Source organism: Serpula lacrymans, assembly GCF_000218685.1.
Source record: "Serpula lacrymans var. lacrymans S7.9 unplaced genomic scaffold SERLAscaffold_4, whole genome shotgun sequence".
Taxonomy (NCBI): Eukaryota; Fungi; Basidiomycota; class Agaricomycetes; order Boletales; family Serpulaceae; genus Serpula; species Serpula lacrymans.
Window position 1 is genome coordinate 2,278,701 of NW_006763293.1, and position 26,674 is coordinate 2,305,374.

A 26,674-nucleotide genomic window follows, 5' to 3' on the forward strand; every position below is an offset into this window, starting at 1 on the left:
CCGCTGCCTTTGATTAGCCAGTTAGTAGACAAGTTGGCTGGTGCCAAAATCTTGGCAAAGATGGATCTCAGATGGGGGTACAATAATGTACGCATCAAAGAAGAAGATGCTTGGAAGGCAGCGTTCACATGCCACCGAGGATCCTTCGAACCCCTCGTCATGTTCTTTGGGTTGACCAATTCACCGGCGACCTTCCAGAGCATGATAAACAAGATCTTTGCGGATATGGAAAACTGTGTCATCATTTACATTGATGATTTGTTAATATTTATGAAGTTGGACGATGAGGCTGAGCATGACAGGATCATGCAAGAAGTTCTTCAACGCTTACAGGAACGGGACCTATTTGTCAAACCCGAGAAATGTCATTTTAAAGTGAAGGACGTAGACTTCCTTGGTATGATGATAATTGGCCAGAACGGAATCAGGATGGACCCTGAGAAAGTTCAAGCTATATTGGACTGGCCCAAACCTACTCGCGTTAAAGGAGTTAGGGCCTTCCTTGGCTTAGGCAATTTCTACCAAAGATTTGTCGAAAACTTCGCAAAGATAACGGGACCGTTGAACGATCTCACTAAAAAGGATATTGTTTGGCATTGGGGCGCCAAAGAACAGGAAGCTTTTGATAAGCTTAAGCAGGCGTTTACAACAGCGCCCATATTAGCATTTCCAGAATTAGACAAAGAGTTCTGGCTAGAAACCAACTCTTCTGATTTTGCTACTGGGGCTGTTTTATCAATTAAATGCCCTGACAATCTTTGGAGGCCTTGTGCCTATTTATCGCATAGTTTGTCGCCTACAGTGCGCAACTATCAAATTTACGATAAAGAGATGCTGGCCATTATTAGAGCTTTAGAGCACTGGCGGCATTACTTAGAAGGTGCTAGGCACCAATTCGAAATTTGGACTGATCATAAGAATCTGGAGTATTTTATGACAGCCCGAGACTTGAACCGGAGACAGGCCCGCTACGCGGTATACTTGTCTAGGTTCAATTATAAATTAATTCATAAGCCTGGAAGTTCTATGGGGAAAGCAGACACTTTGTCCAGAAGAGAGGATCATGCCCACGGCATAGAAAATGACAACAAAGGTGTCACCCTGATAGACTAATCAAGGGTTGCCAATGTTAGAATCGGGCAGGATTCCGATCTTCTGGAAGTCTTCAAGAAAGACATCTCCTCAGAAGAGAAAGCGCGCCTTGACGGCAATGATAACTATTCATGGAAAGATGGGCTCTTCCATTTTAAAAATAAAATCTATGTGCCTGAGTCCGCAAGGATCAAGGCAATAGACAGACATCACGACACTCCAGTGGCTGGGCACCCTGGGTGGCAACAAACAATGGAGTTGATCTCCAGAAACTACATGTGGCCTGGCATGGTCAAAGACGTACAAGAATACGTAAAATCCTGTCTGAGATGTGCCATGGCTAAGAACTCTCATCAACCGCTGGCCAGTAAACTTATGCCAAATTTGATACCAGCTGGTCCCTGGCAGGATATATTGGTCGACTTCACGACGGATCTACCCGAATCAAATGGGTATGATTCAGTAATGGTGGTGGTAGATTGCTTCTCCAAAGAAGTGGTGTTTATCCCCACCAACATAACTATTACCGCCGCAGGTACAGCAGACTTATTCTTATTTCAAGATTTTGTATGGTCTATCCATGGATTACCGGAAACCGTTATCTCCAATAGGGGACCACAATTTGCTAGCAAATTTACGAAAGAATTATGCCAGATGCTGGGCATCAAACATAAATTATCAACGGTGTTCCATCTGCGGACTGATAGACAAACGGAGAGAATCAACCAGGAGTTGAAACAGTATCTCTGAATATTTATTAATGACAGACAGACAGATTGGGCCAAGTGGCTAAAGATAGCCCAATTCTCATATAACATCAAGCAGTTGTCGGCTACAGGAAAGGCACCATTTGAGGTGACGAGATTGTACCTTCCCAGAATGGGTGTAGATCCTGGAAAAAGCAAGAACAAGGCTGCAGGAAACATGGCAAAAGACATGAAGTCTGTCTTAGAAGAAACACACAAGGCGCTATTTAGAACTGCAGAGCAAATGAAAGACAGGGCAGAGTGTAGACACTCTAAGGCCCCTGACTACAAGGTCGGCGACCTGGTCTGGTTAGATACCGACCACTCAAAATTAAAAGATCGGCAGTCTAGAAAACTGACCAAAAAGTGGATTGGTCCTTACCGGATTGAGGAAGTCAAACCTAATGTGGTGGAGCTGGAACTCCCAAAACAAATGAAGGTAGTACCCACGGTCAATATTAGCCGTGTGAAACCTTACAAAGGGCCGCTACCGGGACAGCGCGTAGACCAGCCCGGTCCAGTTGTAGTCACCCAGGAAGGTGAAGAAGAGTTTGAAGTCGAACGGGTGATGGACGCACGCTTGAAGCGTGGAAAACTAGAATTCCTAGTCCTATGGAAGGGCTATGGAGACAAGGACAGAACATGGGAACCAGAAGCCCATCTGGACAATTCCCGCAACACTGTTTGCGGATTATATTCTAAAAACCCCTCAGCTCCTAGGAAGCTTAGAGGCATGGACTCAAAACTTTTTAATTCTCTTTTTCAACCTATGCCCGAAAATTTAACTACCACCTCCGGTATTTGCTCTCGCCTGGAAGTCGAGCCTTAGAGGGGGGGTAGTGTTACGATAACGCAATTTTCGGATCCTTCCCTTTAATTTTCATTCTCCTCTTCAACTTTCTTTTATAGTTTTCACACACTGTGCCATGCAGCACTTTCCCTTTTGTTCAAACTCCTCTTTCTTGTGCCGCGCTGCCTTCCTTCTTATTTTTAGCTACAAGTATCTCACGCAGTGGAACTGGTCACACGGGCTGTGCCCATGACATCATCAGCCACTGCCTTCATCAACTGTATAGTACATATGTACAAACAAACCTGTAGTAGTATATAAACCCCAATAGATCAAGGAGACTCCTCAGTGAGTCCTCCTGTTGTATACTAACAAACTCTCTGCAGCTTAAGGGGTAACCACTCCCTTGTCACTACCTTTATAGTGTGTTCCTGTGTGCACCAGAGTAACTAACTCTTGGTTGTTACATATATCAACATTTTTCATTAACAAGGTATTGTGGAATTTGAACACACCATTTGCCAAAGTGTTGCTGATGTGGATATGATTATAACTCCGCCGAATTGTGCCGAGTGTGCCGCCGTGCCCCCCAACTGCAATTATCAATGTTGGGCAACCCTTGAGCGCTTGAGCTCGCTGTTCGCGTTGATCGCATCCCTTGTGGATTCACGTTGAACAGGGGGACAAATACTCCACATGATGACGCCTCTTTCCTGTCGCCGTCATCACAGACTTCTGCCTTAAGAGAGCTGGCTCTCCTGCTTCAACAACCACCAAGATCCAACCCACCATGACTTCTCACCACGGTGACAACTACATGCCCTCTGAATTCAAAAACACACCTCCAGACCTCCTAGAGGAATACACCAGGACTCTTCCACCTGGCTCTGTTGACTGTTGTGGGTGAGCGAAGAATGCGGCTGCCACACGACTTGCCATTCGGCATGGTGGCTACTGCCGAGGGATATGGTACTAGGTGGGGCTTGATTCTGAACTCTACACTTTCGATATATATCTCAGCAAATATACTCTATTTTACAGATGTAGCTAATATAAGTCGATCCCCACAGTGTGTGGCTGAATGTAAGTACTGTGTTATGTAAGCATCTGCTTCCCACTATCCTGCGAAATTTAACTAAAAAACAACATCTGTTACAATCAATCTATAGAAGATAATCTCACAGGCGCTCCTAGATTATCTACGAACAATCATCTACAACAGATAATGATCCAGCGCCTACAAAAATCCGTATATGGATGGTTAAAATTGATCGACCAATGAGAGAGCATTCCGGGAAGATGGAGTTCATCAGAGCGCTAACCGTAAATGGCAGGACTCCACCTATGTTGTTCTTCCCATCCTTCATTACATGTTATAAGCTGAATGCACACCATCATATTACCTGTCAAAAAACCTGGCCGGAAGACGCATCGCACATCCCTATGACCCGTTCGCAAGAGCCTTGGCTCCTGGAATATTTTGAAAACTAGTCTCCTTTTGCTTGCATCCATGCCTTATTACTACCTTTACTCCACACCAGGCACCAGCGCATCAATCAACTCCAAGACGATGCATAACCCCTGTCAACCGATAAATATTTAACGCCGCTTTTCACGGTAGTTGGAATTCCTCCTCATTTTTGCATTACGTTTGGCCGTTCAGTCGCAAACTCAATCATATAAACTTTCCATGTCATCATGTCAATGCTTCTAGTGCGTACCCATTCTCACCGGTACTTTTGTTTCCTATAGTAGATCATATCATTGTGCCATTATGATCTCGTCAATGACAAGTGGCGTGAAGCCCCAGGTAGGGTACATAATCACTAAGAAGTTGGATACTTGCTAATAACCCATCCCACAGTATGAGGTCTTTCTTTGCGTTGTTGGCTATCGTTTCCTTTGCTGTCCAGGTTTATGCTCAAGTGGGCGCTCGAGCGTGCACTTGCCCATCTGCGCCAGTCCTGAGCGGGGGCAAGGTAGTTCAACGTGTGTTATTGTTCATCGGATTCACTCCTAGCCGTCAATGTTAATCCATGTTTCTACTATGTAGCTACAGCGTTTCCTTCAGCCAGTGTTAACCTAGCAATGGGTATGGGCATTGCTGCAAACCCAACGCCGACTGCGACTAGGTAACTATGTCGTCACTTATCAGCCATTGTGATACTGAGAGACTTTCAGCGGGGTTATATATCCCCATAGGTTCAGTAACAATGAAAGGATCACTTTTCACAATTGTCCTGCTGCTCAAACTCTTGTTGAATACCCTCTGCGGCTCCCTACCGAGGTAGGTGCAGCTCGCCACCGCGTCGTGTACGATTACAACAAACCACATCAATTTTGTGGTACGTGCTGTCCATAACCACTAGAAGCTACTTATCCTGATCCTACTTTTTCTTTGCATTAGGGTGTATGACGCACGACGGTGCTATTGGCAATCAATTCGTTGCTTGTAACTGGCAGCATTGGCTATCGGATCCATTAGTAGAGCAAGACGGACTTATCGCGCACCCTCCACAGATTTCTGAAATGGATATTATCCACGATGCAAATGAGTGAAAGGTAAGCATTAATCGATAACTTCTAGGGCCTGCACATTCTGAGGTGGAAAATGTCGTGACAGCCCAATATCAAATGTACATAACGAAAACGAATCATCACACCTACTTCTGGTTGTATCCACTATATATGTACTCGATATCTCAATTTCAGCTTAAGATCGAATATAGCCAGGTCAAAGTGGGGGGAAGTGATCTCGTAGTAGCATGAATTATGCTATAGTATTACTGTTCGTTACCGGGTTTGGCGTTGCGACTGGTACGTCCTGTGAAAAGTCTGCACTCATCATGTATAGTATTGCTGGGAGGTCATTCGTGTGGCTGTGTCATCTAGGAACTAGATGCATGTGATCACGTTAATGAGACCTCCTACGTCCCCATCTATAGTATATCGGTATTCGTTTCTTGGTCTTAACGTCGCAAAAAGCTCGTAAGAAGGCTTAACTAAAGTAAAATATTGAGCTGACAAGCAAACTAGCCTCGATGACCATCTCCATCCGCCCAGCGACATCCAGCGACGCCCCCGCGCTCTCTCACATCTGCCTTGTCACGGGAAATGCTGGCACGACTGCAGAGCACCTTCATAATCTCCCAGAAATGCTAGGACTTGTATATGCAGTGCCATATGTGAATGCAGCCAGTACTTGGGGATTTGTTCTCGTTGATCAAGATGACGAAGGAGAGAAAGTGGTTGGATACACTCTAGGTGCTATAGACACTCGCGCTTTCGAGAAATCGGAAGAGGAAATGTGGTGGCCAGCCTTGCGTGCTGAGTACTCGCCGTATCTCCCACCCGACTCTGGAGAGCCGTCGACGGATTCAGCTCACCCCACGCCCACTGAAGCAGATATGCGCATCATCCGACACTTCCTTTCGCCCCCAGCTGCCCCAGCCGCCTGCGTTTCTTATTCTACCGCCCATTTACATATCGACATCCTCCCAGCGTATCAACGTCGCGGGCTTGGAAGGCAGCTTATCGACCGTGCAATACAGCATATGCGTAACGCTGGTTTGCATGCCGTATGGCTTGGTATGGATACAAAGAATGTGCAAGCGAGAATTTTCTATGAACGTTTGGGATTTTCGAATATTGAGGATGCACCGGAAGGTGTGGTTGGTTTGCGATTTGTAGATTGGAAGGGTTAGGTGGAGGTTTCAACCAAACCAAGTATAACAGGGGGTGTACCAGTCTTTTTTGTATCGAGCCAACACTACAAGGTATGTCGTAGAAATTTGTTTAATCTTTCACGGTCTAATACCCATCCTTAGCTGGAACTTTTGTTATATATTTTCGGTCGATTCTCCTCCACCCCTCGGACATCCCTGCATGGTGCTGTGGAACATTCTTTAACTGCTTGTTTAGTCGTGGATTTATAAATACATATCGTTCAGAGGAAGCAATTCAAGAACGAATGTATACGATTTCGCTTACGCTTGCAGTCTGTCCAGTAATCCAGCGGTGAACTAAATTGATGGGCCGTGGAGTTGTTCTGGTGATCGAAAGGTTTTCTCTCGCGCCCTTTCACTTCTAATATCTCAAGGCATGAAGTCTGGATTGAAATGTATCACTCGACTTACGAATCCAGATTGGGTCAGTCATGGTTGCATTTGAATTCAAACTGATATCCACTTGGTCAATACTACACTTCACTTGCGTGAGTCTCACATTAGGGATTCAAACAGCCCTCTGCACACATTGAATTATAACGAAAAGTTTCCGGTGATAACTAGCAGCGGGTGAGTGTAGCAATCTATCCTGAATATTTATTTATTGACTGATATATAAAACATCCTCAGTAACCAGACGAGTCTGCTTCTAGTAACCACCACAACTTCGTGCGCTGAGCGACCCGACAACTTTCCGAAAGCAGGACTTTCAAGCTTGACTCGCTTTTGTTCACTGCGATGTCTTCCAACCCACCCATTCGACTCTCACAGATACCCCAGCCCCAACGAACGCCTCTCCCCAGGCGCTCGTCCATGTCCAGTATCAACTCAGTGCACCCCTTCACATCCTCCGGCCGTCGGCAGTCAAGAGTACGTTTCGACGATCGAGACTCTCCTTACATCTACGCGTACCGGGACGGACCTTCTATGCCCGAATCTTCTATTCCTGCGCCTCCTACACAACCCAGCGGTTCTCCTTCACCTCAGTGGAACATACCCGTTTATGACGATAGGCAGGCTGGCGATGGAATCAACGATGGTCCATCGAATCAGTACGACCCTGTCGCTCCTCATGATACTCGTCGAGGATCAGACGACAGTCAGACCACCCTGAATAATGAAGAAGCGGGGGAAACTGATCCGTACAAGAAATATTCACTCTCGTCATACCAGCATCCCTATGATATTCCTGCACCACCTGCAGCATACGGAGGCTCTCCAGCACAGCCATACTCATCTGAAGAGCAGCCGCCTCATCCTCGGCGGTCTTCTTTGCGCCGGTCTGTAAGCTTTGCAGATAGCATGCAAACGTTCAACGACCCTGAAGCGCAAGCGGGAATGCAGAAAGATAAGGGTGATGGCGAGGATCAAGTTGAGAATAGCGAAGGTGTTGGAGCTGGTGATAACCAGGACAGAGACAAGGACATGGACAGGGACGGCCGGCGTCGTGGCGTGCTCTCCAACTTGATCGAACTTTATGGTCTCAACCAATCTGATGACGAGCCTCGATCACGTCGCGGGTCATACATCGAGGATGGCATGAGTCGCACCAATTCAGAGCGCTCCACAGGGCATGGTTTCACAAGTGGGATTCGCTTGAGGCGTAACAACTCCAACTTTTCGAACGATGAGGAGATTATAGATGCTGATGATCCAAGAATCACTGGTATCACGAAGGATTGTTTGGATGACTACGACGATGAAAGACACAACGTTCTAAGGCAAATGGATTACCGCCAGAGAAGGAAGGAAAGACAGAAGACTAGAATTGAGTTCAATGTTACATGTAAGCCCATCAATAAGCCCATCAATATTTCTTCGTATTCTGGTTCTCATGTTTTCTCTGCAGCGATCATAAATCGACACCACTTTTTATTGAAACTCGCCCGTGCACTCATGACATTCGGTGCACCTTCCCATCGTATTGAATCTCAACTCGTCGCCGCAGCCCGCATCCTTGAAGTTGATGCCGAATTCATTCACTTGCCAAGTGTTATTATCTGTTCGTTCGGTGATTCAGATACCATGACATCAGAAACACATTTCATCAAGTGTAGCGGACGCCTAGCACTCGGAAGTCTACACAAGGTCCACCTTATCTACCGTGCTGTCGTACACGACGAGATCAGTGCCAAAAAAGCAACTCAGAAGTTAGAGGAACTACTAACTGCCGCACCGCTTTACGGTCTCTGGTTTCGTTGTATATTGGCCTTCCTCCTGTCGGTACTCATCTGTCCACTGTCTTTTGGTGGCTCTTTTCTCGACATGTGGATTGCTGGCGTCGGTGCATTTCTTTTGAGTTTCTTACAGCTCACGCTGGCCGCAAAAAGTGCCATGTATGCCAATGTTTTTGAGTATGTGTGCAGCTCTCCTTCTAATATGCTATAGCGCTGATTGGATTACAGAATTACAACTGCTATTTTGATGTCTTTCACTGCTCGAGGACTGAGTAGTATTAGGAGTGAAATCTTCTGCTATACTGCTATTTCTTCTTCTGGCATCATAGGAATTCTTCCCGGATATCTGATCTGTAACTTTATTCTTGCTTTTCCATTTTCTGGGTGCTAACTATTACCTTTTCTTATAGTGAGTAGCTCTCTTGAGCTCGCGTCCAAAAATATTGTGTGTGGGAGCGTGAAGATGGTTTATGCCTTAATTTACACCCTCTTTTTGGTAAGCACCTTTCTACAAAATTCGACACATGGTTCTGATGATCATTCAGGGGTTTGGTCTCCAAATTGGCTCTGACTTGTACCTGCTCTTTGACCCTGGTGCACGGCACAGCCTGCAGACATTGTCTGGAGCCATGTCTACGTCAATCACGCTTATGGGAACATTTACGACGGACAATGCCACCGTATTCAATGCCACAGCGCCTCTCATTGAAGGTACATTCACCTTCACGAACGCTACCAACGTCATAGAGAAAGATATCATCAATGGATGTTACCGCCCTTCTTCTTTCCCATGGTACATTCAACCATTCCCTCTCTGGACTCAATTCGTCATTGTTCCAATTTTCTCCCTCCTTTCCTCGCTCGCTAATCTGCAGCCCTGGAAGAGCAAGCAGCTACCTGTCATGATTGTGATTTCTTGCGCGTCATATGCCTCGAATAGTATAGCCAATCACTACATATTCAACCGTTCTGATATCGTTTCCGCCATCGGAGCATTCACAGTCGGGCTCCTCGGAAACATCTACTCACGCAAGATGGGCGGTACAGCTTTTACATCCATGGTTACTGGTGTACTGTTCTTGGTGCCTGTAAGTTACGTGCCTGTCGTCAGCCTAGAAAGAGTGCTGAATGTCTTTTTACAGTCTGGTCTCTCACAAGCGGGAGGTATCACTGCAAATGATGGCAATGGGGTTGACATAGGTGGCGCCATGATTGCTGTGACTATTGGTATTACGGTCGGACTGTTCATGAGCCAAGCGCTCGTATACATGTTTGGATCGCGGAAGAATGCTGCTGTTTTCTCTTTCTGATTCTGTGTCACCATGGGCAGATATTCCTCTGGACAAAGACACAAGTATATTAAATATACCACGGACCTAGTGATAAATATTTATAGAAGCTTACCGTTAGATCAAAGTACTGTATATCTTGAACTCCAACAAAAACACTACATACATACCACAATAAAAAGCAATTCAAAATGATACACCCCGATCGAACATATACTTGACTTCAAACTTCTGTCTCATACACCTATGATAAACGATACAAGACTATCACTACAAGATCCCTCCTAAAGTCTAGTTTGCTACACAATTTATTTGTTTAGAACCTGACAGCAGGGGAGCTCTCAACATTCTCGATCGATGTCTTGTGCCCGACAAGCGTTCGGATATTATTAATACCATAACTTGACATAGAGGTGAGTGAACTGTCATCAGTGAAACACAGTAAATAACACACCGAATCATGGTTGGCCTTTCTAAACTAACTCCCCACCCGAGTACTCGTACATCCTTTGGCAAACCCATCGGTTCCAACATTTCAGGACGGAACATACCACTGTTGCCTATTTCAACCCACTTGTTCAGGTAGGGATGGAAAGCAAAGATTTCCAAGGATGGCTTTTATGTTCGATGTAAGTTCCTGAGATAGCCCACTATATAGAAAGAAGGCCATACCTCTGTGTAGGGGTTGAACGCAGGTTTGAACCTTAGATTTTCAATTCCCATTTTCTTGAAGAAGACTCTCATGAACCCTAACAACAAGCAAGATCATTTTCAGTACATATGCTTGAAGTAACACGAAACGCACCTATCAGATCTGCTAGTGTAAGGTTCCGGTCGGCAACGACTCCCTCCACCTGATGGAATTCAGCCAAATGCGTTGCATCCATCGTTTCGTTTCTGAACACCCGATCGATACTGAACATTTTGGCCGGACGGAATCCGTCGTCCGTCGCAGCCAGTGACCCACCAGTTGTAGAATCAAGAGCTTCATCGTCTACCTTCTTGCCTCTGCATTTTCCTGCTAGTTTGTAAAGCACCGCAGCAGAGGAGGCCGTAGTGTGCGTACGCAAAAGAAGTTTTCGAGATTCTTCGTGTGACCAAGGAGCTCGGTATCCTAATGAACCATACCCCCCGTTCTGGTGGACCTCTGAAACTCGTTTGTAATAGTCTGATGGGGGTTCGAGGGACGTAGATGGATCTATTAAACATCAATGTTAATTACGTAGAAAATGCTTGATCTATTAACGTGCTGTACCTGATAAGTAAAAGGTGTCCTGCAAGTCTCTTGCAGGATGTTGTTGTGGTACGAATAATGCATCAAAACACCAGAAACCGGACTCAACAAAAGCGCTCGTCGGCATCTCTTCGAACCTAAATTACGGTCAATACAGAAAGTACTCTGTAGGCGTTGCCGAACTTACCCCATCTCCAAGAAGATATTTCGAATCTCCTCTCTAACTTTGAGGAGTGGGTGGAGTGCACCTCCATTAGTGGGTATACCCTCTGCTTCGAAGTTGTATTTTTTGAAAGTCGATGTCTTCCACGCTCCCCTTGAATCAAATAAAGCAAAATCAGGTTTATAAGAAACCCTCACAAGGAGACACGTACGAAGTCAACATATCTACTGTTAGATCGGTCTCAGGCTTTGCCGTCGACGTGCTGAAATTTGCACCCTTGCGCACCGAGAACCATTGACCCTTCCTGAGCGATCGAAATCAGATAGGAACAGATAGACATCGAATTATCTATTACCGTTGGACGATAAGTTTTCTTTTTCGTAATTCAGCAAGGACCTTTTCGCCACTTTGGAGAGTCCCAGTAGAATCCACCTCACGCAGGTCTAGCTGTGTCGTATCTGTAATGGTTAGAGCCTACCAGGAGGAGTTCAGCCATATATGAGGTGAAATAATCAAAGTAAATGTACCGATTTCACAAGTCCACTCCCTTCCTTTGCAATCCATCCGCTCTTAAAAGCACGACCCTGCCCCACCTTGGCTGTCTCGTCTCCAACCCTAGACTTGAGCTCGAGAGGAGTAACCGGGGTACCTTCTCCTTTGACAGGAAGTGCAGCCCACACCCTAGCTTCGTGAGACCCCTCGAGGACTAGTTGTGCACCTTCTGGAGTAAGAACATGGGAGAGTGTTTCGTGGGTATCATACGTGATCATCTAGAAATCGATATACATAGTTAGAATCAGCACATAACTTCGAGTTTTAAAGGCATACTTCACGACTGAAAAGTGAGTTTAACGCTCCAAGAATGGCGATTTGAGCATCCTGACTTGCTGCAGGGTCTGACTGTCCAGGGATGACAAGTGTTCGTGTGTCCTTTATCGTGGATGAGGACTCCAAGGTGTCCAATATGAGTTGCTGCAAAGTCTCCGCCATCGCTGTGGTGATGGTTGATGAAGGAAAGCGGATTTACAAGCGATGTTCGTTCCGTGTTACAATCTGCTAGAATCGAGTCAAAGCAAAAAGTCGATCGTAGATAAATGTTATCCAGTCACGTGGTTTATACAGTATTCTTCAATCACCACCACCATGTCCGCCAGCAATGGGGCAACAAGCGTCTGGCAGCAGGCTTGGGACACCGCACAACCGAAACTTGCATCTATACGAGAGTCATTGAGTTCCAGTACATCGCCAGACCCACGTATCATTCGAGTTGGTCAGCTTGATGCCGAACTTCTTGACCAAGAGCTCGTCCATTTGCTCCAGGAGCCATTGAGCAAAGCACTAGTTCTCGTCAACGTATGTGCCTTAACTACACGGAGGTTTAACATCTGATTGTCGATTTAGGCTACTCTTAAAGCTCGATTTGAACCAGAACTGAGTCTCCTGATCCAATTGACTCTGTACAAGCTTTCGATATGGAGCACTGGTGCAAGCTATGGTGCCAAGCTCCAGGGTCTCAAGTATATTGCACCTAGTTCCTCAAATACATCTTGTGAGTGTTAAAATAATATATTCTCGTCACCTGCATAGTGAGAGCAAATTGCAAAACTTGCAGCCCAAAAACTCCCTCGTCGGTTACTTCTCATACATGGCACGCTGACCATCATCATTCCTTATCTCCACAATCGCTTACGAGCTCATGCGCTCTCACACGCTTGGCCTGATACTCCCTCGTCCGATAGGAGGCGAAAAGCTTGGAATTTTTTGACTCGTCTTGAATCAACTCACGCGTTGTGCGCCCTAGCAAGCTTTGTCGCGTTTTTATGGGATGGACGGTAAGGTTTTAGTGTATATGACCATCAATATGGTCTCTAACCACGTTTGGGACAGTTATCGCACAATAGCAGATAGAATATTGCGTTTGGCGCTTGTTCCCAGTCGCAATCTGGTGAAGCGCGAGGTTAGCTATGAGTTTATGAACCGCCAGATGGTTTGGCACGCCTTTACCGTAAGCTTCTAATTACACTCCACCCACCTGCCCCGTTCTGATGCATCATACTCAGGAATTCCTTCTCTTTCTTCTGCCTCTTGTTAGCGCACGGTCCTTACAGCGTCGCCTTTCCCGCCTTTCATCTAAATTGGCTTTATCGAGATTCCTTCCCTCCTTCTCTCCCACAAGCCTCGCCAGAGAGAAACCGCAGAAACGCGGTAAATACTGGACACTCTCCAATGACCAATGTGCAATATGCGCAGAGAATGCCTCGTTCAATCTGAATTTGTCGGATTCTGCCAATGCCCTCACGTCCCTCACCACGGCATCTCCATTCTCTAATACTAGCGATTCATCTTCAACATCACAGGCAGCTGCTGAAGACGAGGTGCCGCCGTACCCAATATATACGCCATACATCACGTCTTGTGGACACATATACTGCTACCACTGTATCGCCGAACGGATGATACGTACAGCAGATGAAGGTTTAGATGATTTAGGATGGGAGTGCTTGCGATGTGCAGAGAACGTACGAGGTGCCGACCGATGGGAGGCTGAGGTATCGATATCTTCGAGAGATTCTGGTTCGGAGGGGAGTGACGATGACTATGAATTTAGCAGCGAGCTGGGATCCACAGATATTTCAGGAAGCATGGGTAGTTACAGTGGATCATTCTCAGAGTGATAAATTACGCTGTGATGAGAGCACCATGCATCATGTGTTGGGAGATCACATGAGGTATTGAAGCCACGCCTTGTCCGATTTTGTAGGTATTCCTGATCAACAGTTACACCTTACTCAGGTTTACCATCATCCAATAAAGCATCCTATACAAACTGAAATTCTGCTATGGATACAATTCGCTGTATGGAATACACGAAGCTGCCGAAATTGCACCACAACTATCTACAGTGGGGTTGGGCTGAACCTGTCAGCTTTGAACATGTCCACAATATTTCTTGTGCTCGTCAACTTGATGACCGCGTAATCGGCTTCTCGCTGTCTTTTACCAGCACTGATACTGTCTGTTATCCACTCTGGCCTAACAACGCGTACAGATTTTCTGGACTTGGTATTTAGAAGCTTGTGTGTCTTGGATCCACTTAGTTGTTGAGAAGTGATTATATGTGTCGCGCCAGTTGGTGTGTTTCTTTAAAGGTGGTAAGAAACCAGACGGCTGACGCACAAAAAATGAAGAACAAACAGCGCAATGCCTCCAGCGAGGGAAATCACACGCTTCAGCTCTATGTCGGTGGTATCTTGCAGGAAGCCGTCGATATACACGCGCACATCACACAAAACTTGATTGTCTGCCTTGAGAGATTTTTGCTCCGCTAGTTTCTTGGTGCGATATTCAAAGTACTCTTGGCGATGACTACTTCGCATTTCAGAGCGCTGGTGACCGGTGGCAGCAGATACAACGTGATCTAGCGTGTGTATTCCCTTGCTATTAACACTACGCAAATTGAGGAAAAAGAAAATATACCTGAACGCTCGTATATATCGGAGTTCGTTATTGGATTGGATTCGTCGGGGAGGGTCTTCAAAAGCTGCTTTGTGATTGCAGATGAAGAAGGCTTGTTACCATCTTTAATAAGAGGCGCGAGTATTCTAGATTGGATGCAATCCGTTTCAGTGGCATGGGGACATTATGATGGGGATAATAAAACCTTTCGACAGCATCCTTATTCTTTGAATTTTCTGAGGTGATTTTCCCAGATGACTTGAACTTATAGGGGCTGTACTTGTTCTTAGCCTTGTTATTGTCTTTGTTGATGTTGGTTGCACGTCCGATGGAGGACGGTTTTGTGATTGTCACCCACTTATCCATGTTAGAGTATCGAGTGAAACATTTATTGATGAGGTTTGAACCAGAGGAGTGATTTACGTTATCACGCGTCGAATATGTATCACGTGCCTGCTATCGGGACAAGACTAATTTTGCAGTTGACGAGTCAATTTCTGTTCTGGATTAGCTTGCTTTTTACCCATGACTGCCTTTTCAGCCTGTTTCTTGGATTGCTGATGCGCATCGCCTTCTCGTTACCTTTTCGTTTCCGATCTTTATCTGTAAATAATCACCGTTTCTCTTTCACCTCCAGAAAAATGTCCACGCGGTCCTATAAGGACGCCATAGAACACCTAAACACCCTTCAATCCAATGCCGCCACCCTTGAAGCCGTTAGAGCTGCTGGAGCACGTCTAAATCCGAATGCCATACCAGAAACGATAGAATATCTGGGGAGAATTGGATATACCGTATGTCATTCTCATCTGTCCGTTCACGATTCTCAACCCCACAAAATAGACTCAAGGCTTGAACAGGCTTAATGTCATTCATATAACGGGAACAAAGGGGAAAGGATCAACTAGTGCTTTTACAGACTCTATCTTGCGACATGCCAAACCAGATTGGAATGTAGGTATGTAGATGTCCTAGAAAGAATACAGAACACAGAACACCACACCTACGGAAATTTTCAGGGCTCTACAGCTCCCCACATCTGGTGGCAGTTCGTGAGCGTATTCGCATCAATGGAAAACCAATATCAGAGGAAGTTTTTGCCAAGTTTTTCTTTGAAGTGTGGGACAGATTAAAGGCAAACGATGTGGTCTGTTCTCTTTCGTCACATCTCCAAAGCTTGTTTCAAACGCCAATCTCAGAGAGAGGACCCTGCTACACCACCTATGCCCAACTATTTCCGCTATCTTACTCTCTTAGCATATCATGCGTTCTTGACGTTAAAGGTAAGTATACTCTTTATCACGCACTGTTTCTTGTTGACGATCCACAGGTTGACGCTACAATATTAGAAGTTGGCATTGGAGGTGCCTCTGACAGCACGAATATAGTACCAAAACCTATTGTTGCCGGAGTGACCGCCTTAGGATTAGATCACACGTCTGTCCTCGGAAAGACAATATCAGAGATTGCCTGGCAGAAGGGCGGCATATATAAGGCGAGTGGAAAAATCTTGTATGTTGCACATCATACTGATTATGCTTGCAGGAAGGGGTGCCTGCTTTGACAGTAAATCAGCCCGAGGAGGGGATGAAGGTGTTGCAAGCTCGAGCGGAAGAGCTCAAAGTGGGTGTCCTAAGCACCTAGCTCCATCAGTGATACCTTTACTAATGTTAGCTATACAGGCCTCCGAGTTCACTATAGTACCATTTATTCCCGGACTTTCCTCCATCAAATTGGGCACGTTCCCTTGTTTATTCGTTTCTCTGATATTACTAATATATAGTCGCCTTCATGGGATACAGGTTTGGCAGGTGAACACCAGGTGCAAAACGCTGCACTTGCTGTCTCTATGGCGCGCATATTCCTAAGTTCGCGGGGCGCCTTACCGTCCTACGCAGAAACAGACAATAAACTCCCCAAGGAGTTTATTCCAGGTCTCGAGAACACCAAATGGCCTGGTCGCTGTCAGACAGTTCCCGACCCCCAATATTCAAACACTACATGGTTCCTTGATGGAGCACATACCGTCGAGAGTCTCGATTGTTGTGTGCAGTGGTTCATAAGTCCTGGTGTTGGAATCGCACCGGTACCCAACCCCTCAGATATGTGTGTTACCTTTTGTGTCCATATGATTCATGTAGTGACTATGCCTTGGCGAACAGAAGTCGCCCACCGCGGGTCTTGATCTTCAATTGTACAAACGGAAGATCAGGCACATCATTCCTGGGTTCTATAATCACGAAGGCGAGAGCGCAGCTCCAGCTACATGGTGTTAAAGAAACTACCGAAGAGTTGTTCGACCATGTCATCTTCTGCAGTAACGTCACGTACGCGGATGGTGGGTTCAAAGGTGGTACGTCAAAATTCATCAGTCAGTGATGCGAATCCTGTACACTAAGAATATATATCGTTAGATTTGACCTCCCTTGCAATGCCCACTTCCGAATTGGTCCATCTCAAAACCCAGCACGAACTTGCAGACGCATGGACTGCTCTCGTCCCATCATTCCCTACAGATGCCATCCACGTCCTACCATCCATTGAACATGCCGTCAACAAAGTGCGAACCATTGCCTCACCACCTACGGGCGAACGTGAGGTCAATGTCCTTGTCACTGGTAGTCTACATCTTGTCGGTGGCATCATTGAAGTAGCTGGTTTATCTGCAGTCGCTCTCTAGAACTCCATTGCGTTAATGACTTGAATCCATATTAGAGTTGCTGAAGAGGTTAGATGTTGGATATATATTCCATATGTATATTTGTATTTATACATGCCGCCTTCAACAGGTGTTAGATCAGTACACACAATTTGTGACCAGGAGGTTGTCGTCTGAGAGGTCACACCCAGATATCTCTAGTGAGACCGGGACCCGCTTGTGGGAGGATTGGGCATCAAGACTGGTTGTACAGGCTTGGTATACCTAACATCAAGTTCTTCGAGTATTGTTTTCAGGTTTCGCATAAAAGCGTTCCTTCGAGCCCAGCGGCCACCCCAGTCTTGCCAGTTAGGACGATCTGTACAGTCCATGTCAGAGAGATGGTGTTAAACAAACTAGTGTGACGCTGTACGAACGTTCCACGGAGATAGTGAGATGAATCGCATTTTGATATTCCATCTTGTCGATGGATACACCACAGCCGGACCATTCACGGCTGTTCTGTGCGATATACGCCTGAATACGTTGTTTGAGTTGTTCAACAATCTCAAGAGAGGTATTATAGGAAATCATCAAGGTAGTACTTTCCCACCTTTGAACCTTGTTAGTGGATAATCACCAAAGATTAGTGGAAAATACGCACATCGAGTTACTTCGTCGAAGATTGTGGACAAGCTTTGTGCTAGCAAGTATGGCATTTGGTGCAATAATTTCTTGACCATCTGTTCGTCGGAATGTAGTGGAAAATAGTCCAAATTCGCGCACATACAACGCCTATAAAGGGTTCAGGAATCACTATCCAATAGCTGATGAAAATCCTAATTTAGATACCTGGTCATCAATCATGACTAGATCACCAACGTCAAACACATGAGTGGAGAATATGAAGATAAGCTAGGCATTGTGTACACGCAAGGATGATCAGTGCTGCGTTAAGGGACGAGCAGCGATTTATACATACCGATTCAAATAGAGTCTGCGCAGAGTGACCAAAAATGAACGAAAATCCCAGGATGATTGTCGCAAGTGGAACAAGAGATGCCAAGGTATTACTTTTGTTGAAGATCAGCAGACAAGCGAAGAGGATACCTAACAAAGCAATAGCAATAAGAACCGCATCAAGCTTTGCCACTACTGAGTCTACGTCCTGAAAGCAAGCTATTAGTATCATAACCGCAAGGCATACTTCGCCCAGAATGACTGACTTTGAGGCTAGTAACCAAAGCCTTGCGCTCACGATAAATCCTTTGAACTGATTCTCTCATCTCTCTTTTACTGATATCACCGTTTGCATCTTGGTCAAAGATTGCGAATGCGGCATGCTGAGTTGCTACAAGATTTAGATAAAAGTTTGGTCTTGAGTTTCAAAACACGCACAGCTTCTGCGGTTGTTCGGAAATAGGGATAAAAATCTGCTCCATCCCAATAAACGATTGTTCTTAATTAACTAAGGTATACAACATACCTTCTACAACGAGGTGCGATCTTGGCGGATCAACGTCGCTAAGGACGCTAAATAACTTCATAGCCAGCCTCCTGGCGGAATGTAAACCACCAAGATCTCCATCTCGATGGAACCTGGAGTTCTTCAAAGCGACCTGGCCGATAGCACCACCTAATTGATCGACAATGATTGATGCCATGACCTTGCGCCTCCTACGTTTCCTCTCCGCATGACCAGCGCGAATACTCTTCAAACGTCCAAGCACAGGAATTGTAGAAGTTGTGGGAGCTTCAGATTTTTCTATCAGGGGTGAGCCTCCAGCGCTGCTCTGGCCATCTTGCCCTTCATCGTGATGGGATCGTCGACGTTGCACTCCATGAAGGTCAAGAGAAGTTCCAAAAGAACTGAGGGCACTTTTGTGACCTTTCTTAGCGTAAGAACCTTTTTTTGCGGGCGTTGGCTGAGCATTTGAAAGACGGTCCAAGGTTTTCAATCCCAGGCGGTTCTCAGCCAAGCGGTCTGCCAATGCTTTCTGATGGAAGCTGATGGCGACGAAATGTAGGAACAGCTTTTCTGCGAGAAGTATTATACCTGCTGTAAAAAGAGCCTACAAGTGCGGTTGCAGTAACTCCATGGTAGGTTGGATAATACGACAGTACCTGCATAACACGATTGATGATAACCCAATATGAACCTGGGGGTTTGTAAAATGCTCTTATAGCGGACAGCGCTATCCAAGCCCAAGATATATCCAGTGCAAGTTTGACCCATCCAGAGACTGCGAGTGCGAGCTACACAGTAGGGGGGGAGGGGGGAAGTAAGTAAGAGTAAAAGATTCGTATGCAATGATTATAAATATATACCTCGATCTGCGTCTTTAAACTTTCTACTTGTGCGCCGTATAGAACAAGGAGGGATATCGCTAGACGGGGGATGGCGTCGACGACGAGGTATGTAGCACAACCGGCTGCCCATGTAATCGACAACCAGAGGGACCATGCGTGAACCTGGGGGCGAACGGAACTTTCGTCTTTATACTTCAATTCGACGACCAAGAGAGGAGAAATGAGGATGCCTGCACCCAATACTCCCACCAGTAGCGTCCGGACAGGTCTGGCCAGTTTCATGAAGGCAAGCCAGAGGGCTCTGCCTCTTCTGGCTTTCGGACTGGCTTGATTGCCATTCCCTGTCAATTCATCGTCTTCATCCCAGTTAAATTCATCTGACGAGTTGGTTCCTGTCGTATCTGAATCGTTGTCATGTGCGTTGTTTTCGCTAGTGGGTTCCGAAATATAATTTTTGAGCTCCTGCTCAGAATGAGGGCTTGAAGTATGGTCAGAGTCTTTCGAGCGACGCAGCGGCGTGACTTCGTCCCCCAGATGCGAGGGTTGCTCTGACATGGCGAGAGTAACGATAACCGGCCTCTCGAACGTGCCAGTGTACACTTATCTGCAGGCTCCAAAGAGTGTTACGTAACTCGAAGAATGAAAACGTTACAAAAAAGGAGCACTGTCAATCCAAGTGGAGTCGTGAAGTCTTGATTTACTTATGTTCCCATCTTGCAAGCCTATCTAGAGGATAATATATAACAAGTACGATGGAAGTACGATACGAAAAACCGAGTCCAATTCACAAACAAAATTTTTGGTGAACTCGTCGTGTGATCTAGTGACATAATGTACAACAAGCATTCTTTCTTACGAGTGCAGCAATGTAATATACAGATATCTCTCAGGCCGGTGTGCATAATTTGTATTTATCCGTGTGCCGTTGCGGACGCATTCGTGCCATAATGATAGTAGCTGTGGTGGGTCCTATTGCATTCTTGTCAGTGGGTGAGACGATGGAAAGGTTTCTAAGGTGCATACCACGGGAAATAATTATAATGCTACAAAATATGATCATGCAGTCATGCAGTCGTATCCATAAACAGTGAGGTTTAATAACTTAGAAGCCGTAGCTATCACTAGCGAGAGGGGGGAAAATTCAAAGCGATCAACTGCAAAATGAATTTCAGCTGGAGAAATATGAGGGCGAGGCTCAGCCTTGAAGTGTCTGCTTGTGTCCGAGAGCGCTTTCCGCGAAAATTTGCGTAGAGTGTATGCTAGCCAGAGGATGTGGAACTTTGGAAACGAGTTTACTCTGTCCAAATACTTGTGTGGTGTTGGGTTCTGCATCAAAGGGCTCTGCTTGTCTGTTCCCCAGAACAGCACGCGCTCTGGCAAGTATATCACCCCGGGTCTCCGGAAGCGTTTTCACAGTCTCCAGCACAGTCGGACGTCTACCTTTCTTAGAAGATACACCGTTTACCAATTTTTCCAGATAGGTCGTGGTAGTATCGTCCTGTTCCGAGGCCTTGGCTTTCCCCTTTTTTGAGATATCATCGTCTGAAGCAGCATCAACCTCCTTCTGAATCAAAGCTCGAACTGTGGTGTCTGAAAGAGCGTTCTTTTTCGTACATGATTGCATATGCGCCATTTTTTGATTTGCACTTTTCCTAGTAGTCCAACGAGCGTCACAGCTGATGCATTTCTTGAGTCTACCAATTTCAGCGTTGGAGAAATTCTCTGCGAAGTGAAGGCTCATGGATTGGGATTTCTTCGCTTTAGGCAATGGAGCCAAGCCAACAGTTACCAATGAACCAGGGTGCGAGTGTCCTGTCCTGGGAAAAGAGCCAGAGCGAATGGAGGATTGGGACACCTTGAAAGCAAAACGATTGAGCTTTAAACGGTTGCTACCTCCTTCATCTTCTGAGTCGTCAGAAGCCGCTAAGAATTCGATAGGGGGGGGAGTAGGAAACGAACGCCTGATTGGTTTTTGAAACGGAAGAGCAGCACTTTCGGACTGGAATGGCCCTAAATTAGCTGGGGGCTTTTCTACACAGTCGGTTCCATCTGACAGAAGTTGCGATTGAGAGGTCAGTTAATGCTCAACTAGCAAATGCACATCGATGCCTACCAGCATGATCGACCAGCATGATAGCGTCAACAGTAGACTGCACACTCTCAGCGTTCATGTCCATAACACAAGGACAAGACATTTCCACCTCAGCAGGGGCCATAATGTCTACATGGTTGTCATAAGCGAACGCACAGGGGCTATAAGCAAGTTTAAAAGTCGTACCCGTGATCCTCGCGGCTGCATGCTGATTTTGACCGATCTGTTCCTGATATTCAAGCTGTACAGTAATTGGTTCCTTGCTTTTGTTCTCAAAGGTGGCAACCATTGCCTCTGAAGACATACATTTTCTCCTTTTCCGCTCTCTTTTCTCTCGCTGTCTTTGCTCTTCTCTCTCCGGTTCGGAATCTTCCACCACATCCTCGTCCTCTTTTGCTCTGCGACGCCGTTCAGTCTTCATCATTACTTATAGCTGTGTGTAAACATTTATCTCGTGTGAGCGACAGCTTGAAAGACTAAAAGGACTACAAAGAAAACAAAGATGACCGCAACTTGAACGCGTTATTTGTTCTTGTTACACCCTAATTATTTCAGTCCTTTGCCTCGCGGCGCGTAGTATAAGTAGGTTACTACCGTAAACCCTTGCTTTACTATCGATCTCTTCACCCTTGACACAATGCAAAGAACGGACATGGAAACTGAAGGCGTTTCAAAAGAAGAGCTTTATGATGTTATATCTGGAGCCTCTTCGCAAAATCCAGCCCAAGTCCAAGCTTCCAGCAAACGTTTAAAGGAACTTCTAGACCGATTTGGTACTTATGATTTGCTGCATGAAATAGCTGCTGAAAAGTCCGTGCCATTGCATGTGCGTCAACAAAGCATAATACAGTTTAAGAACGCTGCTCTGGACCACTGGAGGTCAAGAAAGTGCGTGCTTTTCGCCTCGCGTTCCCTGCTTTGTTCTGACAATCGAACAGACTTTTGTCAGAGGAACATCGCATTCGAATCCGTGTTCGTTGCTTTACTTTCTTGGATGAACCAGATGACACGGTATGTCATGAGATTATGGATGCATGATTTGCTCATTTCCTTTGGTGGCCTGGAACTAGATTGCAGAATGTAACGAAGTTATCGTATCGGGGATCGCACGAAAGGACTTCCCAAAGAGTTGGTCAGTGTTTAATGGGGCAAAGGTCTTTGCACGTGTATCACTCAAACACAATCGCAGGAGTTCTCTACTAACAGATATCATGCAAATTGTCAATACTAACCTCCAATTACGCTATGCGACAACTAACGTCGAACCTCTGCCAACGCTCGTGTTACGGAGGTGTTTCCAGCTCTTGAACACGTTGATCAAGGGGTTGTGGAACGCAAGACTACTGCAAGGGGTCCAGGTTATGGGCAATGTAAGATTACATTTGTCTCGGTCCTTACACCACGTACTCATTTATAATATGATATAGCTTGTTAACTATCTCCATGGCATCCTTTACGAATACTACAGTAAAATATCCTCGACATTTTCCTCTTTAACCCCCTCTGCTCTCGACGAGCAACGTACTGTCGATGATCTTATCCTAGGTCATCTAGTCTATAAGTGCCTCTTCCGCATGGCGACTTGGATTTGGCACCGAAATGACATGCCTGGAAAAAACGAGTTTTTATCTCTGCAACCATGGGTATATCTTTAGACTTGTTTGACATTTATGTTGCTCATGAACTTATCAATGTTAGTTCCTCCAAATGTTTCAAGGCTCTGTCATGCAATTACAGGCACTTACGGAACTACGCATCAATCTTCTTATGACAATCCGTTCCTCATCTACTTCACCAGGGCCTACTGCATCCAAAGCTATCGATCAGTTGACTCGACACGTGCGTGTTTTTGGCAAGTTCTTTCGAAGGCTGCAACAGCTTGTCACACCCAAGTTCGTTGAGCTCCCGATGTGCGATGATTTGGTCTTGTATTATTGGAGTAAGGTGGTTCAGGCCACGGATGCTCCTTCGGAGTTTATCGAAGGTGAATATCACTACGTGGGATACGTTTAAAGTCCAACTAATGGATCATTCAACAGACTCGAACAATGCTATCTTCCCCCTGCGCTTCCTGGTTCAAGCAATGGTCCTTTTCAAAGAAAATCTGGCACAATGGACACCTCAACGAAAGAAGAAGACTACGAACGAGAACAGTGAAGCTCTAAAAATACCTAAGATCTTTCGTAGTGCTGACGACGTGTCATAGCACTCTCTCAGCAATTTGTAGAAGATGCTGTCCGATTACTCGTGTCCCGTTTCATTCCTCTCAAACCTTCAGATCTGGAGGGATGGATGGCTGATCCTGAAGAGTGGGTCAACATAGAAGATAAAGAGAACGAGCAATGGGAGTTTGAGTTACGTGTACGTAATGGTCTCATCTATCTAACGTCTTATTTGTCTAATAAAGGAATTTCGCTCTCGGTAGCCTTGTGGGGAACGTGTTCTCATGACTCTATGTTCTCAATATAAGGACTATGTCATCCCACTACTTCAGACCACTTTTTCACAAACTATATGTTAGTATTTATCATTCATAATAGTGGACTCTATTGAAAACCCCTATCTAGCACAACCAGCCGTCGATTTACCGAGTGTTATACAGAAGGAAGCCCTCTACTGTGCTATCGGCCGTTGTGCTCCTCATCTACAAGAAGTCATTCCATTCCAACAGTGGCTGCAGCAAAATCTTATTACAGAGGCTCGGGAAACAAACTCTAAGTACGTAGTTTAATAAATTTGGTGTTGTCTATCTTTTTTCAAGTTGTCGCTAGTTTTCCTATCGTAAAGCGTCGCATAGCATGGCTTATTGGAAAATGGATCGGCGACATGTGTTCTCCTGCCAATGATCCCAATATCTGGGAAGTCCTGGTCCACCTTCTTCGTGATCGCGGTCCTGGGTCAGATGCTGTAGTAAGGCTCACTGCTGCAGGCGCATTGCGCGAATGTGTAGACGTTCGTAATTATGATTACCTTCTTACGAGCATGACTAATCATGATCTTTGTTATGTAGACTATTAGCTTTGACATCGACGTGTTTGCGCCCTTCTTGCCCGCGGCGGTAACCGAACTCGTTCAAATAATCGGTGAAGCAGATACACTAGAAAGTAAACGACGTATCGTGAGAAGTCTCAATGCGATAATTGAACGTGCAGGTATCAGAGTAAGCCTTCTTAAGTCCTATTTCATGGTTCACCCTAGAATTTACAACCGTAGATCATACCTCTTTCACAAATGATAGCGCAGTCAATACCACCACTTTGTGAGTTCACCCCTTTGATTTGCTAAATCTGATCTTACGGTCAAACAAGGGACTTCCTTTGAAACCGACTGGCTATTTAAGGCATCTTTGCTAGATACGGTCACAAAACTCATTGAGGTATGCGATACTTAGTATCTGTAGGCATCTTCCTCACCATAAGGTAGTCTACCAGGGAACAGTCTGGATCACTGAGCCCACTATTTGTCCCGTTGATTCGAGAAGGTCTTTCCCCTGGTGTGAGCATTGGTTTTGTCCCATGACCTCATCTCAGGCTTGTTGATCTCTTTTGATAAGTCTGTGGTTCACATTGACGAAGATACTCTCATCCTGTGGGAGACTGCGCTCAGGAATGCTACAACGATTCACAATTCGAATGGTCAACCTGCTCTTATCGACCTGTTCCCTTTGGCCACGTCATTGCTTGCCGAGAATCTTGACTTGCTGGGTAGAATCATATGGATAGTTGAATCATACCTCTTCCTAGACGCAACGTTCATCCTGCAGGTATGGCCGAATTCGAGGGTTGGTGCTTCACGACTAACCGTAGTACAGAACTCCCCGCTCGATCTGTTTAATGCATACGTCAGCGCTCTCACTGGGAAAGCAATCTCGACAAATCTCAAAGAAATATATGCGTCTCTTAACTTTCTTATGCAACTTGCCCCGCCATCTCTCTGGGGAGCTCCCATGCATGTTTCGGGACTCTTTGCCCAAGTGCTAGTTACTATCAACGACCCTGAAGTAAGATTCATACCTTCAGTGTATCGTTTGGAGCTGATATATGTTCCGAAAAGTCGAACACCGCGATCAGGACAGAGTGCATACATCTAATCGCACGCATTGCATTAACCGATCGCCAGATTTTCCTTCAGCTTGCATCCGCGGCAGCCGAATCTCAAAAAACTACGGCCTCCAAAGTTTATGAGGGGATCCTAGATGAGTGGTGGGCTCGGGTAGATAACATAAGTCACGTTGGAGCACACTGATCTAACCTCTCATTGACACAGTTCGACAATATGTCTGAGCCAAGGTTCCGGAAGCTAACTACACTGGGTATTTCATCCTTTGTATCTACCGGTTGCCCTGAGGCCCTTGCTCGCTTGCCTACTGAAATCTTCAACATCTTTCTTGACGTCTTTGGCGAAATGAAAGAGACTCTAATGTTCGCTCAAGAACGTGGTAGTAGGTTGGTGATGATCTAAACTTGTCTTAATGAATATGGTAGCTCACGAGCCTATCCCCCGTCTCGACCATAATAGCCCCATGAGTTCGCCTCTGAGTCTGCATTGGGATCAGGACGAAGTGCCCGCCTCTTACTGGCACGGGTCAGAAGGAACGCCGGAGTTCGAACGTCGAAAACTGGTATGTAGTTGTGCTTCATATGCTGCTTCGCCTTAGTAATGACATATTCATAGCTCCATGACAATGATCCAGTTCGAACAGTCCAGCTTACCTCATTTGTTTCCGCTCGTTTGCAAGAGGCAGAAGTTGCATGTGGGGGCTCCCATGTGTTCAAGAGCCAATATCTCGACAAAGCGGATCCCTTGGTGCTAGAGCAGATCCAGGAAGAGCTCGCAGCATGACGGGGTATAATATCACAAATCATCGACGTATGACTGTTCTGGTTCAAGGAATCGAGGAACCCTTTCTATATAATATGATTTTTACTTTACATCCACATTGAATTTAATGTCGAAATGTCG

General features: G+C 45.7%; 11 protein-coding genes across 11 annotated transcripts; 7 read left to right on the forward strand and 4 right to left on the reverse strand.

Annotated features, from left to right (window-relative positions):
• Window positions 1–4,716: 4,716 nt before the first annotated feature.
• SERLADRAFT_435608 (uncharacterized protein) lies at window positions 4,717–5,187 on the forward strand (the record flags this gene model as incomplete). Its single annotated transcript, XM_007315868.1, has 3 exons — window positions 4,717–4,760; window positions 4,810–4,973; window positions 5,036–5,187. The coding sequence occupies 3 exons, from the start codon at window positions 4,717–4,719 to the stop codon at window positions 5,185–5,187; spliced, it is 360 nt and encodes a 119-aa protein (XP_007315930.1).
• Window positions 5,188–5,559: 372 nt separating this feature from the next.
• Window positions 5,560–6,644, forward strand: SERLADRAFT_360406 (uncharacterized protein; the record flags this gene model as incomplete). Its single annotated transcript, XM_007315869.1, has 3 exons — window positions 5,560–5,616; window positions 5,665–6,404; window positions 6,456–6,644. The coding sequence occupies one exon, from the start codon at window positions 5,670–5,672 to the stop codon at window positions 6,330–6,332; it is 663 nt and encodes a 220-aa protein (XP_007315931.1).
• Window positions 6,645–8,249: 1,605 nt separating this feature from the next.
• SERLADRAFT_360407 (uncharacterized protein) lies at window positions 8,250–9,999 on the forward strand (the record flags this gene model as incomplete). Its single annotated transcript, XM_007315870.1, has 6 exons — window positions 8,250–8,707; window positions 8,759–8,883; window positions 8,941–9,026; window positions 9,076–9,124; window positions 9,284–9,618; window positions 9,673–9,999. 6 exons carry the CDS (start codon window positions 8,250–8,252, stop codon window positions 9,838–9,840), a joined length of 1,221 nt encoding a protein of 406 aa, XP_007315932.1.
• A 20-nt stretch (window positions 10,000–10,019) lies between these two features.
• Window positions 10,020–12,302, reverse strand: SERLADRAFT_461966 (uncharacterized protein; the record flags this gene model as incomplete). Its single annotated transcript, XM_007315871.1, has 10 exons — window positions 10,020–10,220; window positions 10,274–10,434; window positions 10,492–10,568; window positions 10,625–11,017; window positions 11,075–11,190; window positions 11,241–11,369; window positions 11,428–11,520; window positions 11,572–11,690; window positions 11,744–11,986; window positions 12,045–12,302. 10 exons carry the CDS (start codon window positions 12,204–12,206, stop codon window positions 10,136–10,138), a joined length of 1,578 nt encoding a protein of 525 aa, XP_007315933.1.
• Window positions 12,303–12,337: 35 nt separating this feature from the next.
• SERLADRAFT_461968 (uncharacterized protein) lies at window positions 12,338–14,426 on the forward strand (the record flags this gene model as incomplete). The annotated part of the gene is made up of 6 exons (XM_007315872.1): window positions 12,338–12,569; window positions 12,618–12,765; window positions 12,829–13,048; window positions 13,104–13,221; window positions 13,277–13,973; window positions 14,031–14,426. The coding sequence occupies 5 exons, from the start codon at window positions 12,360–12,362 to the stop codon at window positions 13,889–13,891; spliced, it is 1,311 nt and encodes a 436-aa protein (XP_007315934.1).
• On the reverse strand, window positions 14,420–14,817 carry SERLADRAFT_338535 (uncharacterized protein; the record flags this gene model as incomplete). The annotated part of the gene is made up of 2 exons (XM_007315873.1): window positions 14,420–14,634; window positions 14,694–14,817. Coding segments are annotated over 2 exons (339 nt in total), but the record flags the coding sequence as incomplete, so codon positions are not given.
• Window positions 14,818–15,176: 359 nt separating this feature from the next.
• On the forward strand, window positions 15,177–18,039 carry SERLADRAFT_461973 (uncharacterized protein; the record flags this gene model as incomplete). The annotated part of the gene is made up of 12 exons (XM_007315874.1): window positions 15,177–15,466; window positions 15,516–15,630; window positions 15,692–15,819; window positions 15,872–15,955; window positions 16,003–16,167; window positions 16,218–16,295; window positions 16,355–16,409; window positions 16,475–16,778; window positions 16,835–17,025; window positions 17,087–17,689; window positions 17,748–17,923; window positions 17,975–18,039. The coding sequence occupies 10 exons, from the start codon at window positions 15,233–15,235 to the stop codon at window positions 17,350–17,352; spliced, it is 1,620 nt and encodes a 539-aa protein (XP_007315936.1).
• Window positions 18,040–18,081: 42 nt separating this feature from the next.
• Window positions 18,082–18,729, forward strand: SERLADRAFT_383465 (uncharacterized protein; the record flags this gene model as incomplete). Its single annotated transcript, XM_007315875.1, has 5 exons — window positions 18,082–18,105; window positions 18,163–18,225; window positions 18,293–18,478; window positions 18,537–18,653; window positions 18,709–18,729. The coding sequence occupies 2 exons, from the start codon at window positions 18,327–18,329 to the stop codon at window positions 18,571–18,573; spliced, it is 189 nt and encodes a 62-aa protein (XP_007315937.1).
• Window positions 18,730–19,144: 415 nt separating this feature from the next.
• SERLADRAFT_461975 (uncharacterized protein) lies at window positions 19,145–20,216 on the reverse strand (the record flags this gene model as incomplete). Its single annotated transcript, XM_007315876.1, has 2 exons — window positions 19,145–19,566; window positions 19,639–20,216. 2 exons carry the CDS (start codon window positions 20,173–20,175, stop codon window positions 19,282–19,284), a joined length of 822 nt encoding a protein of 273 aa, XP_007315938.1.
• Window positions 20,217–20,815: 599 nt separating this feature from the next.
• SERLADRAFT_406798 (uncharacterized protein) lies at window positions 20,816–22,093 on the reverse strand (the record flags this gene model as incomplete). Its single annotated transcript, XM_007315877.1, has 4 exons — window positions 20,816–21,669; window positions 21,734–21,841; window positions 21,869–21,953; window positions 22,019–22,093. 4 exons carry the CDS (start codon window positions 22,091–22,093, stop codon window positions 20,816–20,818), a joined length of 1,122 nt encoding a protein of 373 aa, XP_007315939.1.
• A 256-nt stretch (window positions 22,094–22,349) lies between these two features.
• Window positions 22,350–26,579, forward strand: SERLADRAFT_414092 (uncharacterized protein; the record flags this gene model as incomplete). The annotated part of the gene is made up of 23 exons (XM_007315878.1): window positions 22,350–22,538; window positions 22,563–22,600; window positions 22,651–22,723; window positions 22,783–22,844; window positions 22,902–23,082; window positions 23,140–23,355; window positions 23,411–23,551; window positions 23,591–23,696; window positions 23,752–23,865; window positions 23,919–24,073; window positions 24,138–24,228; window positions 24,280–24,430; window positions 24,484–24,622; window positions 24,723–24,872; window positions 24,926–24,971; window positions 25,021–25,088; window positions 25,136–25,207; window positions 25,266–25,475; window positions 25,524–25,712; window positions 25,766–25,924; window positions 25,979–26,157; window positions 26,231–26,333; window positions 26,387–26,579. 23 exons carry the CDS (start codon window positions 22,350–22,352, stop codon window positions 26,552–26,554), a joined length of 3,000 nt encoding a protein of 999 aa, XP_007315940.1.
• Between the last annotated feature and the right edge of the window lie 95 nt (window positions 26,580–26,674).